The sequence below is a fragment of the Oculina patagonica genome, chromosome 1, assembly GCF_052425735.1.
Source record: "Oculina patagonica isolate OP01 chromosome 1, crgOcupat, whole genome shotgun sequence".
Classification (NCBI taxonomy): Eukaryota; Metazoa; Cnidaria; class Anthozoa; order Scleractinia; family Oculinidae; genus Oculina; species Oculina patagonica.
Genome location: NC_135758.1, coordinates 30,498,255 through 30,514,281, shown reverse-complemented (window position 1 = coordinate 30,514,281; position 16,027 = coordinate 30,498,255). Strand labels below are relative to the sequence as shown.

General features: G+C 39.2%; 1 protein-coding gene across 1 annotated transcript; it reads left to right on the top strand.

The window, feature by feature from the left end:
• LOC144663474 (GTPase-activating protein and VPS9 domain-containing protein 1-like) lies at nt 1–15,861 on the top strand. The gene is made up of 14 exons (XM_078524438.1): nt 1–1,021; nt 1,787–1,918; nt 3,245–3,685; nt 4,284–4,464; nt 4,755–5,753; nt 6,686–6,944; nt 7,333–7,473; nt 8,164–8,298; nt 9,384–9,510; nt 9,787–9,853; nt 10,696–10,810; nt 12,571–12,643; nt 12,823–12,888; nt 13,453–15,861. Exons 1-14 carry the CDS (start codon nt 26–28, stop codon nt 13,726–13,728), a joined length of 4,008 nt encoding a protein of 1,335 aa, XP_078380564.1. The 5' UTR covers nt 1–25; the 3' UTR covers nt 13,729–15,861.
• Nucleotides 15,862–16,027: the final 166 nt, after the last annotated feature.

Below are 16,027 nucleotides of genomic sequence, written 5' to 3'. Positions count from 1 at the left end.
CAGGCTCAAGTCCAAAGATGTAGACATGGCGGACGAGGACTCTTCGCCTTGGAGTCGCCTGTGGCATCTTCAGGAACGTTTAAAGCAAGAGCGGCTGTTCGTCAGCAAAGAGAAGACTGAAATATCAAATCTACACCAAGAGATACAGTCGAGCTGCGAAAGACTTTATCACTTGTCGTGGATAACCCGGCAACAATGGAAAATTGTACAACGAGTGAGGGCTTCACCTGAAGAATGCAGCCAGGCTGTAAATAGGCTGGATTCTGCCCGCTTTGTCGATGCTTCAAGGCACCTTGGCTACCTAGAGTCAAAGTACTGGGAGTTTCTGAAAGGAATAAGGGAGAATCCTTCCCTTGTCGCGTCGACTTTGGCTTACGCAGACAAAATCAATTTGGACACTTCGCAGCTGATTCGCCTGTTGTTGAATTCTCTGTACGGAAATTGTATGCTTCCGCAAGATGAGAGTTATGTTTTGTTGCTGATGAAGCACCTTATCGAACTTAAAATCAAAGGAGACGATAACCCTGAAAAATTCTTTCAGCATCACAGGAATTCGTTCACGTCGCTTTTCAGCATTCTAGTGGAAAGCTTGTTCTCTGCGAAGTTGTATTTGACAGCGGCGTTGCACGCGCCTATAATGCAAGTCCTTTCGGAGGATTCGCTGCTGAAAAGAAAACTTCCTCTAAAATGTACTAAGTTTGTTGAAAACCTGAAATCGAAACTGTACTGCTTTCCGCAGAGCTTACGCTGGCTAGTGTGTCAGTTTTCGAAAATCCTCTCTGCAAGCGGTAGCCTGAACGACAAGGATGTGCGCTCGATGGTTTTGAAACTCTTGTTCGATTTCCTTGTGTGTCCGGCAGTAATTCGGCCTGAACAGTTCGGCATTACCTCTGATGTCCAAATCAGTGAAATAGCCTTACAAAACTTGCAGCAGATAGCTTCGTGCTTGTTATGTTGTTGTTCCTCTGAAGGTGATCTTGAAAACCCAAGAACATTGGACATGTTTTCGAGAATCGATACAGTAAGTGTTCCCCTGATAGGGGAGGGGTGGGGGTATTGGACCTTTGGGGGTGTTGCTTCCTGTAGAGCTGATACGGAGGCCTTCCAAGGGGTAAAAGGGACAAGCGACATGACCCTGAATACTGGCGACACAGGAATGTTTTCCTAGAGACGAGCGACATCGTTAGGGCACTGAAATGAGACAGTAGCACATTTCAACAGCAACATAATAGGGGGAAAAAGGGCAGCGACAATTACAGCTGGTGGCTAGACGAAATTGGTTCTCAGAAACATGCGACACATCCTACCCCCTTGGAAGGCCTCGATACTGTACAGTAACGCCCAGAAGCACTTTTCTGTTGAATTGTCTAAAGATGTACTATTGCTTAGTTTTCAGTTTATAACCAGGTACCCCCACCCCTGGTGTCGTTCACACACTCCCACCCCTGACTTTTCCTTGTTTTGACATCAAACTTAAGTTTACGTTTGACTTGTCTGTCAAGCTTCCCAATTTCACATACAGTTTTTTGGGCAATATAACCTATTTCAGAGGAGAAAATGAAGGTAGAAGGTTCTGTAAGTAAAGGAAAAATGCATCTGATTATCAACTTCTTGTCAAACGTTAATTTCTCTATAGATGTTCCCTTCCTATAAGAATAATATAAACTCTGAAAAGAAATTCATCATTTAATATGGCAGCAACCTGACAAAACAGGGTTTGTTTGTATATAATTTGTCATTGTAAATGTATTGATTGAAATCTTGACTGTTTCCTTTCCCTTTTCAGGCTTGCATCACACAATTTTTAGATGCCATATTAGAAAGCCAGAAAGAAATTGCAGATTTTCCAAACCAAATGTCACTTCCTGGCCTTTGCCGCAACTCAGTTCTTATAACAGAAAATGAGCTGCATGCCTTTGTAAGTATTTACAGAGGGGGTGCCCTTAGTTTATACAATTATTATGGTTAATCACTCCGGACCCATTTTAAGGATCGCCTGTTGTTCTCTTTTCCATTCACTGGTTAATTCCAAATGCTATGGTGCTCCTGGTTCATGGCTCCTTCTGTTGCCACTAATAATCTGTCTAAACACAGATTACAATAAGCACCCATATGCACTGACAGCGCTTCAAGCTGCGACCATTTTAGTCGCCATGGCGAGTGAAAAGAAAATTTGGCGACTAAATTTTCCAAACAGGTCATTTGGCGACCAGTGCAGTGTAAAGGGCTGGCTAGGCATCATTTGTTTTTGCAGTATAATTACTAAGCAATTTCACCACAAAATTTTCCATTACAACTATTTCAGTCGTGCATCTTGCAAAACAAAAATACTAATTATCCATTTGGCTTGGACTGTGCTGTTTGATGTCTTTGATCGTGGAGCCGCCATTAATTTGAACACCACATTTATGTTTCTATTATTTTACTGTACTGCACGAGAATTAACTTGTTTTGCATGTTTATCTTCCTTACCTGTTTCTCTTATCATTTATTTACTATTCTGCACGATAATTAGAACAGATCAAGCAAAAAACTTTGGAATGCAAGCGAAAATTACCGCGTCGAAACGTTCTCCGAACGATTTCTATTCAGCTCATCATGGTCAGCAGTATTACTCTATGTAAAGCGACATGAAGTGTCTTCTTCTAAAACGTTTTTGCTTTTGGCGACCAAAATTTTTCTAGTGGCGACCATTTTACAAAAGGAAGTCGCCAAAGGGCGACTCCTGAAAAACTTGAGCTTGAAGCACTGACTGATTTCTTTAGGAGTTGTAGAAAAGGAGTATAGCCTAACCAGATGCATTATGTTTGCCATACTGGACCCTGGATCAAACAGTCCAGGTTCACGCCCAGGCAGGCGTCACTGCATTGTGTTCTCAGGCAAAATACCGTACTTCCATAGAAGCTCTCTCAACCCAGGTGTATAAATGTGTACCAGCAATTTTACATTGGAGGTAACCCGGAGATGGACTAGCATCCCATCCAGGGGGGAATAGAAACATTCCTAGACGGTTGATGCGGAAACTGGGATTAACTTTAGGATAAACTTGCATGTAACTCTTACTGCATCTCATATCCATGTATAAACGGGTACTTAGTCTAGTGAATTCAGTGCTGCAGGTAACCCTGTGATAGACTAAGATCCCATATCGAGTGGTAGGGAGTAGGCTCAAACACAGACTTAACTTTGTTTTATCACATCTGTTTGCAAATCACTGTTTATCTTTTTTTTTTTCTTTCAAAAGACAAGCTTTCTAAGGATGGTTGAACACAGTGAAGATCACAGAGACATTGTCAACCACCAAGAATTGAAAGAGTTGCTGGATACTCTACCACCCCAACCAAACCCCCCTGAACCCACTCCCCCTGACTTGCCCAAAGATGTTGGTCTTCCACTCAGTCATGAATCTCCAACAGATAGTCCAAAGACCCCTAAAAAGCGGCGCGCCTTTAAAGGGAAGAAAGAAGAGAAACCTCGCAAGCCAAGCCTGAATGAAGCTCATGCAGCAGAAGTTGAAAGAGTGATCAAGCAGTTTAATCCTTTAGCAGTTGTGAGTAAATCAGAGGAGTTCAAAAAGGAATTTCTCAGGAGAATGCCACTGATGTTGCAGGAGGATGAAGATGTTTTAGTGATTTCTCTTGGTTATTCAGTTATTGAATGTCCTGGCATGCTGTCTGAGGAGAAGGTATATTTAGAAACCTTTAAATATTACATATAAATTAATTACATTTGCATATTTTCTTTTTACAGACAGGTTGCGGAGCATTTATGAACATGGGGGCTAAGACTCCCAAAAACACTCAGAAGGTTAAAACTTCACATTTGGGGCAACTTTTTTTCCTTCCAGCAATTTTTTTGTTTTCTGAGCAGTTTCTAGACTGTAGATTTCTGAAGATTCTCCGACTGTTGTTCAAAGGCCATATGAACATTTCCAATCATTTTTCAAACTTTTCCGAAGATAAACAAAGTTTCCCAAAGACTAGCTTCCAAGGAAGTTTTGAAGATGTTTGAACCCACTCATGAAACAGATTATCTTGACAAACCAATTTTATGCTGCTCATACGATATCCCCCCCCCCCTCCCAAAAAAAAAAAAAACAATTTTGTTTTTTTTTTTTTGGGGGGGGGGCGCTGTACCCACTGCTCTGCTGCCTATGCTTTGTCAACTTCATACATTCAGGAATCAGGCCAAACCATGATTTTCCGTTATGGAGTGGGGTGTCAGTTTGCTAATGTTTAGTACTATCATTTATTATGGTAGAATTTTTTTTGTTTTGTTCGCAGGTCCTTGGCATTGAAAAGCCAAAGAAGGAGGATGATCCTAGTAATAGTTTCAGGCCAAGGAGTAGCTCATCCAAATTCTACAAGAATATATTTCCTGAAAAGCCAGTGACAAAGAAAAAGAATGAAGATCTTTCTAATGATAAAAGCAGTGATGAGAATATTTCTGTCAGCACACCAAATGGTAAGTGTAGACTAGACATGAAGTTTTACTCTTGGGAACCGATTTAGTGATGGCAATCTAGTGTGGGGCTAATTATGATAGGAAGGGTTTTAATGGAGGTTGTAGTATAGCAATTGCAAAGCAAATGGTCAATAATGTTGCTCAGGTTTTATTATTGTATAAAAATTTGTATAGAATAGCTGAAATCATGAGATGAACAGTTCTGTATTCTAACAACCTATCTAGCAAAGCTAACACCACTTTAAGTTGGCAGCTTCTATGTTCTAACAATATGTTGCGATGTTTTGTAGATAACAATCAATCAAGTGGATCTGGAATACCTCAGCCAGCTATCATTGGTCCTAGTCTTGATGCTGACAGTGCTAATCCACCAGAACTGACAAATGAGGTGACTTCAGGAACAGATCATGTTGATTTACTACACAGCAATCCAGAGGCAAACATGCATGTGGCACCAGATGTTATAGAAAGAGGAAATACAGAAGTGGGACACTCTGGCAGTGTAGATTTAATTGATTTTGGAAGTGGATGTGAAAGTCCACCACCCCTCCCGCAAGTTCCAGGTGATTCAAGTGGTAACCATGGCAACCAAGCTGCGGGAAACAGAGACAGTGCCATTAGCAGTGGTAGCAGCCAACGTATTAGCACCATCAGTAGTACAAGCACTCGTAGCAGTGGAGTTGAATTTCCCAGAGAATGCATGCCTGTTGACAGTGGGCATGGCGATATAGCAGAGGAGGGTTCAGGTTTGGATTTCTCTGGTCTTGAACATCTCGATGCACCTGGTAATGATTTCAGAAAGCGCACAAGTGTTATTGGTGACCAGGAGAAACGACAAAGTAAGATCAGTAATCGTGGAAGCACGAGCAGTGGAACAATAACTGGCTACCAAGGAGAAGGATCCAACCGTGACAGCCAAGCAAGCTTCTTAAGTTTTGATTCAGAGTTTCCACATCGAAGTGGGTCTTCCAGTGCGGCTGATGACGAACATGAAGTGCCACCTATGGAGAAGAAGGCTTCGCGTGCAGCCTCTTTAAAACGACATTTCAGAAGTAGGAAAAAGACTAAAGGGAAAGGTTCCTTTGACGGCCAGGAAAATTTGAATGATGAGCAAGGTGAAAAGAAAGAGAAAGGATTATTTGGAAAGATCAGGTCAGGTCGCTCTAAAGAGTCTAAAACAAAGGCGAGCGGATCAAGAGTGTATGAGAAACTGGCAGAGAAAACACTTGATGCTTTTGATATCACCAACAGAATGGCACCACCTGAAGTAGAGGAGAAAACACCCAGAGGTATTAAGTCTTAATATTACATTATGAAATGAATATATGAAATTCATAACTATTATTTGTACTGCGGATATTCATTTTAAGCGAATGAAAGATCATCGCAGTAAGGTACTCAACTTAAGCAGTTGAGAAAAGCAAGCCTGAAAAAATTCCGGCTTTTACGGGAATCGAACCCATGACCTCTGTGATACCAGTGCAGCGCTCTAACCAACTGAACTATCAAGCCAACTGGGAGCTGGTCACTTGTGAGTTCGTAATATACCCGTGGATGGAGAAGATATGAAATGAATATATGAAATTCATATATTTGTACTGCGGATATACATTTTAAGCAAATAAAAGATCATCACAGTAAGGTACTCAACTGCTTATAAGTTGAGTACCTTACTGCGATGATTTTTCATTTGCTTCAAACTTAATATCACATTGTCACAATTCATTTTTCCTGTTTCACAAATAAATGCAAAGGTCAGGAATATGCTTTCAACGTTTAATCTATGAAGAAATTAAAGTCACTTTTGACCGTCTCCAGTTGGGTTTTCTTATTAGTTTGAACGCTATTGAAGACTCCAGTGTTTTTTTGGTGGAGGGGTAGGAGTCCACAACTACATGTACAGCGATCACTGTCATTGTATTTGCACAGTCTCAACTTCACATTGAAATTTTTTTCTGTTCTGAAATACAATGTGCATGTCAAATATACCGGTAAAATCTATGATTGCCAGCAAAACTGCAATATTATTTTTAGAGATTGCTACAACAGGCTCTAAAGCAAACTTTTTTATTATTTCTTTCTTTTTTGTTTTCTGTTATATGAGGTACATGTAACACACCTGCAACAATTTGACTGAGCTTATCATTTTCCTTCCACAGTATTGATGTGCTCTGTAATGTTAAAGAATAGTTTTAACCACCTCAGTTTCTTTTCTTAACAGAGATTGAAGATGTAGTAGCCGAAAATGTAATAAACAAGTATAAAACCATGGCACGTTCTGCAGCTGAAGGGAGTAAGTTAGATGACGCTGCTGTTGGTGATGATGACGATGATGATGACCAAGTTGAGGAAGATAATGATATTGTTGACGAAGATGAGAAGTTTCAAAACTCCAAGAGGAAGCTTAGACTGGTGCTTTGTCAAGCTGATTTTCAAAATCTTCCATTGCTTCATCCTGACAACAGATTGCCAGAAAAAAGGTAAGAACAATATCCTACCAGGCTGCCTAACACAACTTCCCAAAAATATCAATACCCCTCCCACAGCTAGTGTTTGGCTTGACCACTCCACGCTATCTTTCTAGATAATTAAGTTAAGCTTCTTTACCTTTAAGAACTTTGGACTTTTTAAAAAAAAAAAAGAAACCTAGGTCTCTTACCTCACAATTTCCAAAGACCTTCCTTGAGGTGTGTGTAAATATTAAATAAATTTGAACCACACATTTTCACAGGAAACATTAGAATCAACTGTCGGCTCAGCCATCAAAAAAGGAAAACTCTGTGCCATTATTGCTTTTATTGGATTATTGAATCTGATTCATCTTTAGTTATATAATAAATAATTATTTTTTACTGTCATTTGCTGAAGGGTGAGTGCCAAAAAGCCTGGCCATGAGCTGTTGACTTTCCTCCATGTACAACTTGCTGAGGCAATTAATCTTCAGGACAGATCTCTGTCTGCTCAGCTACATGAGACGATAAGAAGTGTCAAGGACCTTCAGCCACAAAGGTACAGATACATGTACATTCATACATTCCAATTTTTTGCTTTAAACTCCCCCCCTTATATTAAAATAAGCTTATCTATGTGATAATCCCCCAGTGTCTAGATGTGCAGGTGTTGTTGTTGCCTCAATACAGGTACATCAAAGCACCTGTAAAGACAAATTTCCAGGCAAATTTCTCCATGGAGGGGGGGGGTAGTCAAGATTTCAAGTGATGGGGATGATCAGTTCCCTCAAATCCAAAAACAACGGGCCCTTAAGACAGCCCTGGAATGGGGACAAAAATGAAGGCCCAAAAAAATCCCTGGACCATGTAAAGCCACCATTGTTATTTATTAAACAACAGCAAAACATGTTGTTTGTACTTTATTTGCAGAACTATGCAGCCAAGGCGCTACCACAAATCTTAAGATTTTTTTTTCATACCCCAAAAAATCCCAACTTAAAGCAACCACCCACAAAAATACTTGCCAAATTATCCTACCCCAAAAAATCCCAGAATCAAAAATTTCGAACCCAAAAAATCTTTCATTCATCCCCATCACTTGAAATCCGGAGTACCCCCCTGGGTAGATTTCATGGGTACATTTCCCATATTTCCATTTTGTCCCCAGATTTCTTCTTGTTCTAAAGTGGCGAGTGATGCGGAGAGTGTTTTACTAATACATGCTACTGTTATTGTTCTTCTTTCACAGCTTTGCTAAACTGTTACGGTCCTTAGAGGCGGAGTACAAGGCACGTACTCCATACTTGGCCTACCTGGTCAATGCACATCAAGGTTTACTGGCAACACATGCTCACTTGGAGAGATTAGTGGAAAGGGTAGAAAGGTATACAGTCGAAAATAAATGTACATATGTATCTAACAGTACTTTTTTGAGCCATTCTGTTTTCAATAGTGATTGGCATCTAATTGTCCTAGCAATAAAAGTAAGAAAGGTTGAATGAGAATAACTGAGTAAATCATAACTATAATAAAATTCTCGAATCTGATTGGTTCTAAGCACGCCCAATTTTTTTTTTGGTTCCTTACTCCTTTATATTCCTAAAATCCTTGATATTCCTAAAATCTTCAGTTTTAAAAATTACTTTTTTTCATTGTGAGGTTAAATCCTCAACAGGATTCTCTTTGTCTAAATTTTTTCCTCCAATCTTGATATATAATATGATTCATTGGTAATATGACTTTGTGAAGTCCAATTCGGCCGGATTGGACTCCACTCAGTCCTACAGTCGAAGCTCTCATAAGCGGACACCCTCAGGACGCGAAAAAGTGTCTGTAACTGGAGCTAACCGCTTACGAGAATGGTTCTCGTAAGTGGCCATTAGGGGTGTAGGGGATAGATGGCCGCTTACGGGAGCTTGCCCAGCTAATAATAACCGGACGAACGTGGATGACGACAAAACAAACACTGAAATATGGTACTGTAATTAATGTAAAATCATTGTGACGAACGGCGATGTGAAGTTGATTCATAAAAACAAGATACAGAGGTTTTTTATAGGATTTTCTTTGGGGTGTCAGTCCGCTTACGGGAGCTTAAAAACAAAGAAAAAGTTTAAGTCGTAATCTGCGAAAGTGTCTGCGACCGCTTACGGGAATGTCTGCTTACAAGAATGTAAAAGTACAGAGTGTGTATGGGAGTTAAAACGGGGTTTCAAAAGGTTGCCGTAAGCAGAGATGTCCGCTTACGAGAGTGTCCGTGAAGAGAGCTTCAACTGTATTACCATTATTAATAAGTACCGGTTTACAAATGTTATTTGGTTTAGTTCAGTGGTTGTTAATTTCTTTCTTGTTGTCACTTGTGTCTCCAAATTTTATTGCTAGAGGAGAAAATACTTATGATCAATGTTGATCTTTGGGAATTTGATAGTTTGCACACTAATGCTGCCTATTCTTTGACCTTTATTACAGAGACAAAATCATCTGCCGGAATTATTTCATCATGACTTGTGTGAAGCTGTTTCTCGAGTCAAAAGAAAAAGGAGAGATTAATACATTTGGCTCAGACTTTCAATCCCAACCCACACCAGATGAAAAGGTTTGACATTAAGCACTTATAACTCTTAATCCAGCATTGTGACCCCCACTTTTTATTATTGAATAATGATCAGCATGTTAAGATACAACTTTTAGCAGGTTAAAAAAAAAATTCTCCATACTGAGCAGTTTCAGAGCCACCTTAAATTTAAGGAAATTGAAGGTGGCTCTAAAAGCGCTCCGCTCCTGTTAAAGATTTGTAGTACTGACCCAGAAAGTGCTGGAAACCGTCCTGAGCCTCCTTTAAAACATTTCTTATATTGGTGTCAATTAACAGTGTGCTTTGCTTGAGGACTTCCTTCAAACGTTAGCTGAAGAGATGGAAAAACATCCCATCTGGTCAGGTAAAGAAACTTTCTTTAGTTGGCTTTCAGTTTCAGTTTTGTTAATATATCACATTTATATCACTCTAGAATTGGATCTAAATCGATTGAACAAAGAAACCACATACCTTTAACAAGTTTTGTCTGGCATTATACACAGTGTACACATTTTAGGCCTATCGTATTTTAGTTAAGTATTAAAATTTAAGATTAGAAAAAAAAATTCATAAAAGTAGTGTCGTTAACTACGATTGTAAATGTATATAATTTTTTTTTTTGTTAAGTATTATGTTAAATTAAGTTAGTTTAAGTTAGTCAGTTTTAGGTATACTGTTGTGTTGTAAATGGACTTTTGCTTGTCAATAAAGTTGTGTTGATTATTCAAAAAAAAAAAAAATACACAGTGTAATTACGTGACTTTGTATTATCAAGCTCCCTGTACCCATTGTGCAGCTGTGATGCTAAATGATGAAGGTGATAATGATGATGATGATGATGATGACAACGACAATGACGTCAACGATGATAATGATGATAATGATGATGAAGAAGATGAGGATGACAATGCAACCCTCCAAGTTAAGACCATTTTAGTCGCCATGGTGACTAAAATTTTTGAGCTGGCGACGAAATTGGAACCATAGTCGCCAGCTTGGCAACTAAAATTGAGAAGAAGGACTGAAAGTGTGAGCTTAATTTAGTGACTAAAATTCTTCACTGGCGACCAAACTTGAGCAGTCGGTGGCCAAATGGCCACTAACAAAAATAATAAACTTGGAGGGTTGCAATGACAATGACGTCAACAATGATGATGATGTCGTTCCACTACGGTGGTTTTTTAAACTTTTTATCTTGATTGACAGGTGCCAGTGAGGAGCAATTACAGGACACGTTTATGGCAACAGAACGTGCCATTATGAGCAGCATCTACAAATTTGCATTTTATCCCAATGGTGAGGTTGACATGGAAAGAGATAGGTGAGTAATGATCAAGAGTAGTCATGCAATTGTGTAGCACATTGGGATTGAGGTTGAGATTTCATCCCCTTCTTTTTTCATAATTTGTGTTTGTTTGCTGGGCTACATAATTCACTCAAAAAAATGAAAGAGACATGAAATTATACAATCATTCAGCTTCCTCCTCAGTCTTACAGGGTCGTCAGGTATGGCTCAAAGAGTTTCAAGTTCTGACTTACCCATTAGCGATCAAAAAATAAACAGCACACAATGCATGCAGAATCGATGACATTTCACAATGGGGTCTTAAATAATTTTCGGCAAATTTGTCAAAAAATAACGTAGCTGATAACTTATGTGTTGAATGTTTGTTCGGTAAAAGTTGCTTTATCTTACAGCATGATATACAATACAAGGTCAAGCGCTGATTTGAAATTGTTTGAACTGGCCTTTTGTTTTAAAAACAATCAAAAGTTTCAGTTAACTAAATTTAATATAACTCATCAAATATAATTTGTCTCTTTTGTTTATACCTTGGTTTAGTCCTTTCTTTTTGCTTTGCTTTATTTTGCTTTGTATTCTATGTGGCGATTTCTTGTTGAGGTAAGCTCGATTTCTGGTCACCTAACACAGGGTTGGAAATTAGCGCTCGCCCACTCGCCCAGGCGAGTGTGAAAACTGTCGGGCGAGTACAAATCACGGATCACTCGCCCAGTTTGGCGAGTACGATTTCATATCCAGATTATAGTTTTCAAAATAAGCGTCCACTGATCCACGAAACGCGGCAAGATTGCTTTTCCTGCCTCTTTTTCTGTACAATTTCGACACTTTGCTTGCAACATACAGGAATTTGGGAAGATGTATCAAATTGAAAACTGCGTATCAACTTTTGAAGTAAGCATGCTCATGGTTAAATTGTAAAGTAAGGTCTTTTTTGGCGATTTTTCATTCAAGAATTAGATTGCAGTCTGTATCATGATCGACCACCACTGTGGCACAATGAGTATTGAACGTGATTAAAATTGTTAGAGGAGGGGGGCTAAATTTTCCTTTCTTTAATGGAGGAGACTGGGCGAGAGAAAATTTATCTGGGCGAGCGCAATTTGAAGGTCACTCGCCCAGATGGCGAGTGCTCCGAAATTTTAGTTTCCAACCCTGTAACACTTATTCCTACTCATCAGGCAATGGCATGCAACTGACAGAAAGACCCTGTCCACTTGCACGATGACGTTATCGCTTCAAAGCATGAATATAAAAAAATACAGTTGAAGCTCTCGTAAGCGGACACCCTCGGGACGCGAAAAAAGTGTCCGTAACTGGAGCTGGCCGCTTACGAGAATGGTTCTCGTAAGCAACCACTAGAAATGTAGGGTATAGATGGCCGCTTACGGGAGCTTGCCCAGCTAACAATAACCGGATGGACGTGGATGACGACAAAACAAACACTGAAACATTGTACTGTAGTTACTGTAAAATCATTGTGACGAACGGCGATGTGAAGTTGATTGTTAAAACCAAGATATAGAGGCTGTTAACACTGGGCAGGATTTTCTTTGGGGTGTCCGGTTACGGGAGCTTAAAAACAAAGAAATAGTCTAGGTCGTAATTTCTAAAAGTGTCCGCGGCCGCTTACAGGAATGTCCGCTTACGAGAATGTAAAAATACAGAGTTTGTAGACTGTAGTAATAATAAATAACTTATACTTCAAGACCATCACTGAGAAGTAAACTCAAGTTAATATTTTTCACATTCTCTAAATCTTCAATTTTTTTAATTTTCAGAACATTTCATGAGCATGTGAAAAACTTGCAGAAGGTTGTTCATCCTAACCACAAGGCTGTGCGAGTGCCCAAGGTAGGTTATTCTACACTTGCAAAAGAGATGTAGCAGGACTTGTACTCAGTTTATTTGTTTTTGTTTTTAGGGGAGGGATTGAATACGACTAATGAATTTTTTCTGAACCAAATTCAGAACAATTATTGTGCTCTGAGTATGAAACTGATGGGGTATTTGCAACAAATCTTGTATGTTAGATTTACCGTAAAGAGGCTCCTTGGGAATCGGCTCAGAAGGAACTGCTTGCAATCAATGCTTACAAGGTAACAAGTTCCATTTCTTGTTTTGTACAATGAGCACAGTCATATCAGGTAAGAGTTATTAAGTGGGGTTCGAATAACTTAAATCGTGTTTAATGTTTTAAGTCTAAATCCTAAATTAATTTTAGAATGTGCATTAAAACACAAAGCAAAAACGGGGCAGAGGGGATGCAAAGCCAAGTAAACATGCTCATCAAAAAAGTGATTACCTTGGGGGGGGGAGTACTCCCTATAGTGGACTGCACGGGGAGGCTCCGCCCGCCAGCCAACGAGGAAAAAAGGGTACCTTTTTCTGTCAAAAATGGTATATAAAAGGGTAAGAGTTTGGACCTCGAAGGGGAGTCTCCCCCGTTTTAGTAACCCCCCCTTCCCCCGGGGGAGGGAGACATTAGCATTAAGAAATTCAATCAATATGCTTATTATGTTACATTTTGTCAATGAAATTCACTGAGCGAACAATAATGGTAATATGTCATTTAAAAGTAATTGTAACCAAAGGTTTAGATTCTGGGGTTAAGGGATCTGTGGGGATACACTGAGCTCACTTGACCTCTTTTTCTTCTCTAGACGCCCACGGACAAACTGAAATGTGTCAAGCGGTGCTGTGCTACCATCATGAACCTGCTGTGTTTGGCAAAAGAGACGAGCGCGCCTGGGGCCGATGAGTTTGTGCCTGTTCTGGTGTACGTGGTGATTCATGCCAATCCACCTGGCCTGCTGTCCACCATGCAGTACGTCAATAACTTCTATGACAAGAGGCTCTTTGGTGAAGACGCTTACTACTGGATGCAGTTTTGTGCAGCCATTGCGTTTATTAAAACGTTACGTTATGGCTCGAACTAAACCCAGAATACAGTAGTTAACAAGCGATTAATTCGCTGTTCAAAATTTTGACCAAACTCAAGACTCTCGTCTTGATGATGAAAGTCGTTTCAAATCTACTGTGGTTTTATTTTCCGGTGAAGTGACTCTTACAGATCTTTGGCAAAATATATTGTCATTTTTTCTGAGTTGCAAAATGACCTTCGTATCGAAGGAGACCTTAAGATTGTAGAATACTTGAACAGAAAAACGGCAAAATGGTAATGATGAATCAAAACGGAACACAGGTGGTTAAAATTGGGAGAGATTTAAACGGATTACGAATGACCACAGGGAAATTCTGGGCTGATTTTTTTTAATGCGCCATTCGTAAGGTATTGCCTTAAATTACTCGTAAAATATTTTGCAATTAACAAAATTGATTGCTGGCTGTTATCAGTAAAACAATCATGTTTAGCCGTTTGAGACATTTTTTACATATGTCTGTTTACTGTTTAAATTTGCTTTTAATTAATGCTCGCCATTTTTAGCAAGCTGTATCAGAAACCGTAGCGAAAGCACTTTCAAAAAGCTTTGCTTGGCAAATCTTCTGAGAAGAACTTTAGTTATGTCAAATTCTTATTGGTCAATCAACAGAAAGCATGTCGTCGTACAATTAAGTCATGTTGCTTGGCAAATACTCTGACAAACATTGTGGGCTCAGTCAAATCCAAGAACGGTGCTCCTACCTCTGACTCTAACTGTTTTGTATACGACGCTTTGAGCTTTTAGCTAATTATTCCACAGGAAACTAGATGAATATTTCCAACTTGGATAGTTCAGCTTTGTGAGAAAAACTGAGGAAAATATTGAAGCGAATGAGTTTCAGAAACGAACACGGACAAGATGAGGGAGGGCTGGGGACAACGTGGGATTCGTTCGATCCAGGAAAATGATGGAAACCCTGGAAACTAGTTCAGTGCTCTCCTTTCTCTTTGGGACTGGAATAAACTACCGGTGCTATGGCAATTGGTGCCATGTCCTTAGAAACTTGTAATAATTATTTCAGTCCAACTGAAGGATGTGAGCCGTTCCTTTATAAGTACAAAATATGGACGAATGGATTTATGGGGGTTGGAGAGGGTGGGTATACTGGGTTCAAGCTACCGTGATGTTTAATTAGAATGTATAGATTGAGTGTGAAAAAGGAAACGAAGTCAAATTTGTATGTAAATCAAGTTCAGCTGACCCAAAAGCGTTTATAATAAGCTTACAAATAGTTTTTTATTTCTTGAGCAAATTATGTTGATTTAAAGGAAAAGAGTGTGCATTTAATTAGAAATTATTGTATTTAATAAGTTAGTTACATTTTGTGGAAATGATGGTTTGTTTCCCTACTAAATAGAATAAGTGAAGGAGAAAATGAAGTACATTAAAAAAACCAATGTCACAATTAGCCATGTTCAAAACGAGCAGGGGACTGGGTACGAATATTCAATATCGATTGCACTGAAAAACTGGGCCCGTCATCTGAAAGAGCATCCAAAAATTAGTAACTCGACCAAATTTGAGAGTTATTGGTTTAAACGAATGGGTATGGTTCACTTTTAGAAATTGCTAAAATAAGAGAGCTTAGTATGGATTGGAGGGACAGCTGTCCATCCAGCCATACTAAGCTCTCTTATTTTAACGATTTTTAAAAGAGTTCCATGCCTTTGCGTTTAAACCAATAACTCTCAAATTTGGTTGAGTTACTAATTTTTAGATGCTCTTTCAGATGACGGGCCCAGTTTTTCAGTGCAATCGAAATTGAATATTCGTACCCAGTCCCCTGCTCGTTTTGAACATGGCTAATACGAAAAACGTATATATCTCAAGGTGTAGATTTTGTATCATGCTTTAGATTTTTATCTTAATATTAGGAGTTTAACTCCTGGTTTTAGTGTGGAGTCAATTTGTGGGGTCAAAGAAAATGATTTTATTTTGTTATTACTAGCTACAGAAAGGCATTGATTTGTTCAAATATTTTTTTTCTTTTCTATTATTTTAGTGGTCAGATTTGAGGTTTTACCTTTGTATAAGGTGTAGTTCTAGTGTAACCATTAATGAAACTGTTCCACTGCAAACTAAACTCCAGTTGGGTGAATAAAGCAGGTATTGCACGGCCTTATTAAGTATTAATAGAGTGTTAGTTGGAATGAGGCGGTTGAAACGAAACGGTCGAGTAACAAGCCCCGTATGTTACACGGGAGTTTCTTGTGTTCTCCTCTGGAATCTAACGTGTTCTTACCAAGAGTCTCGTATGTTGTATCCGGGATTTTATATTACAGGTGTTATAATA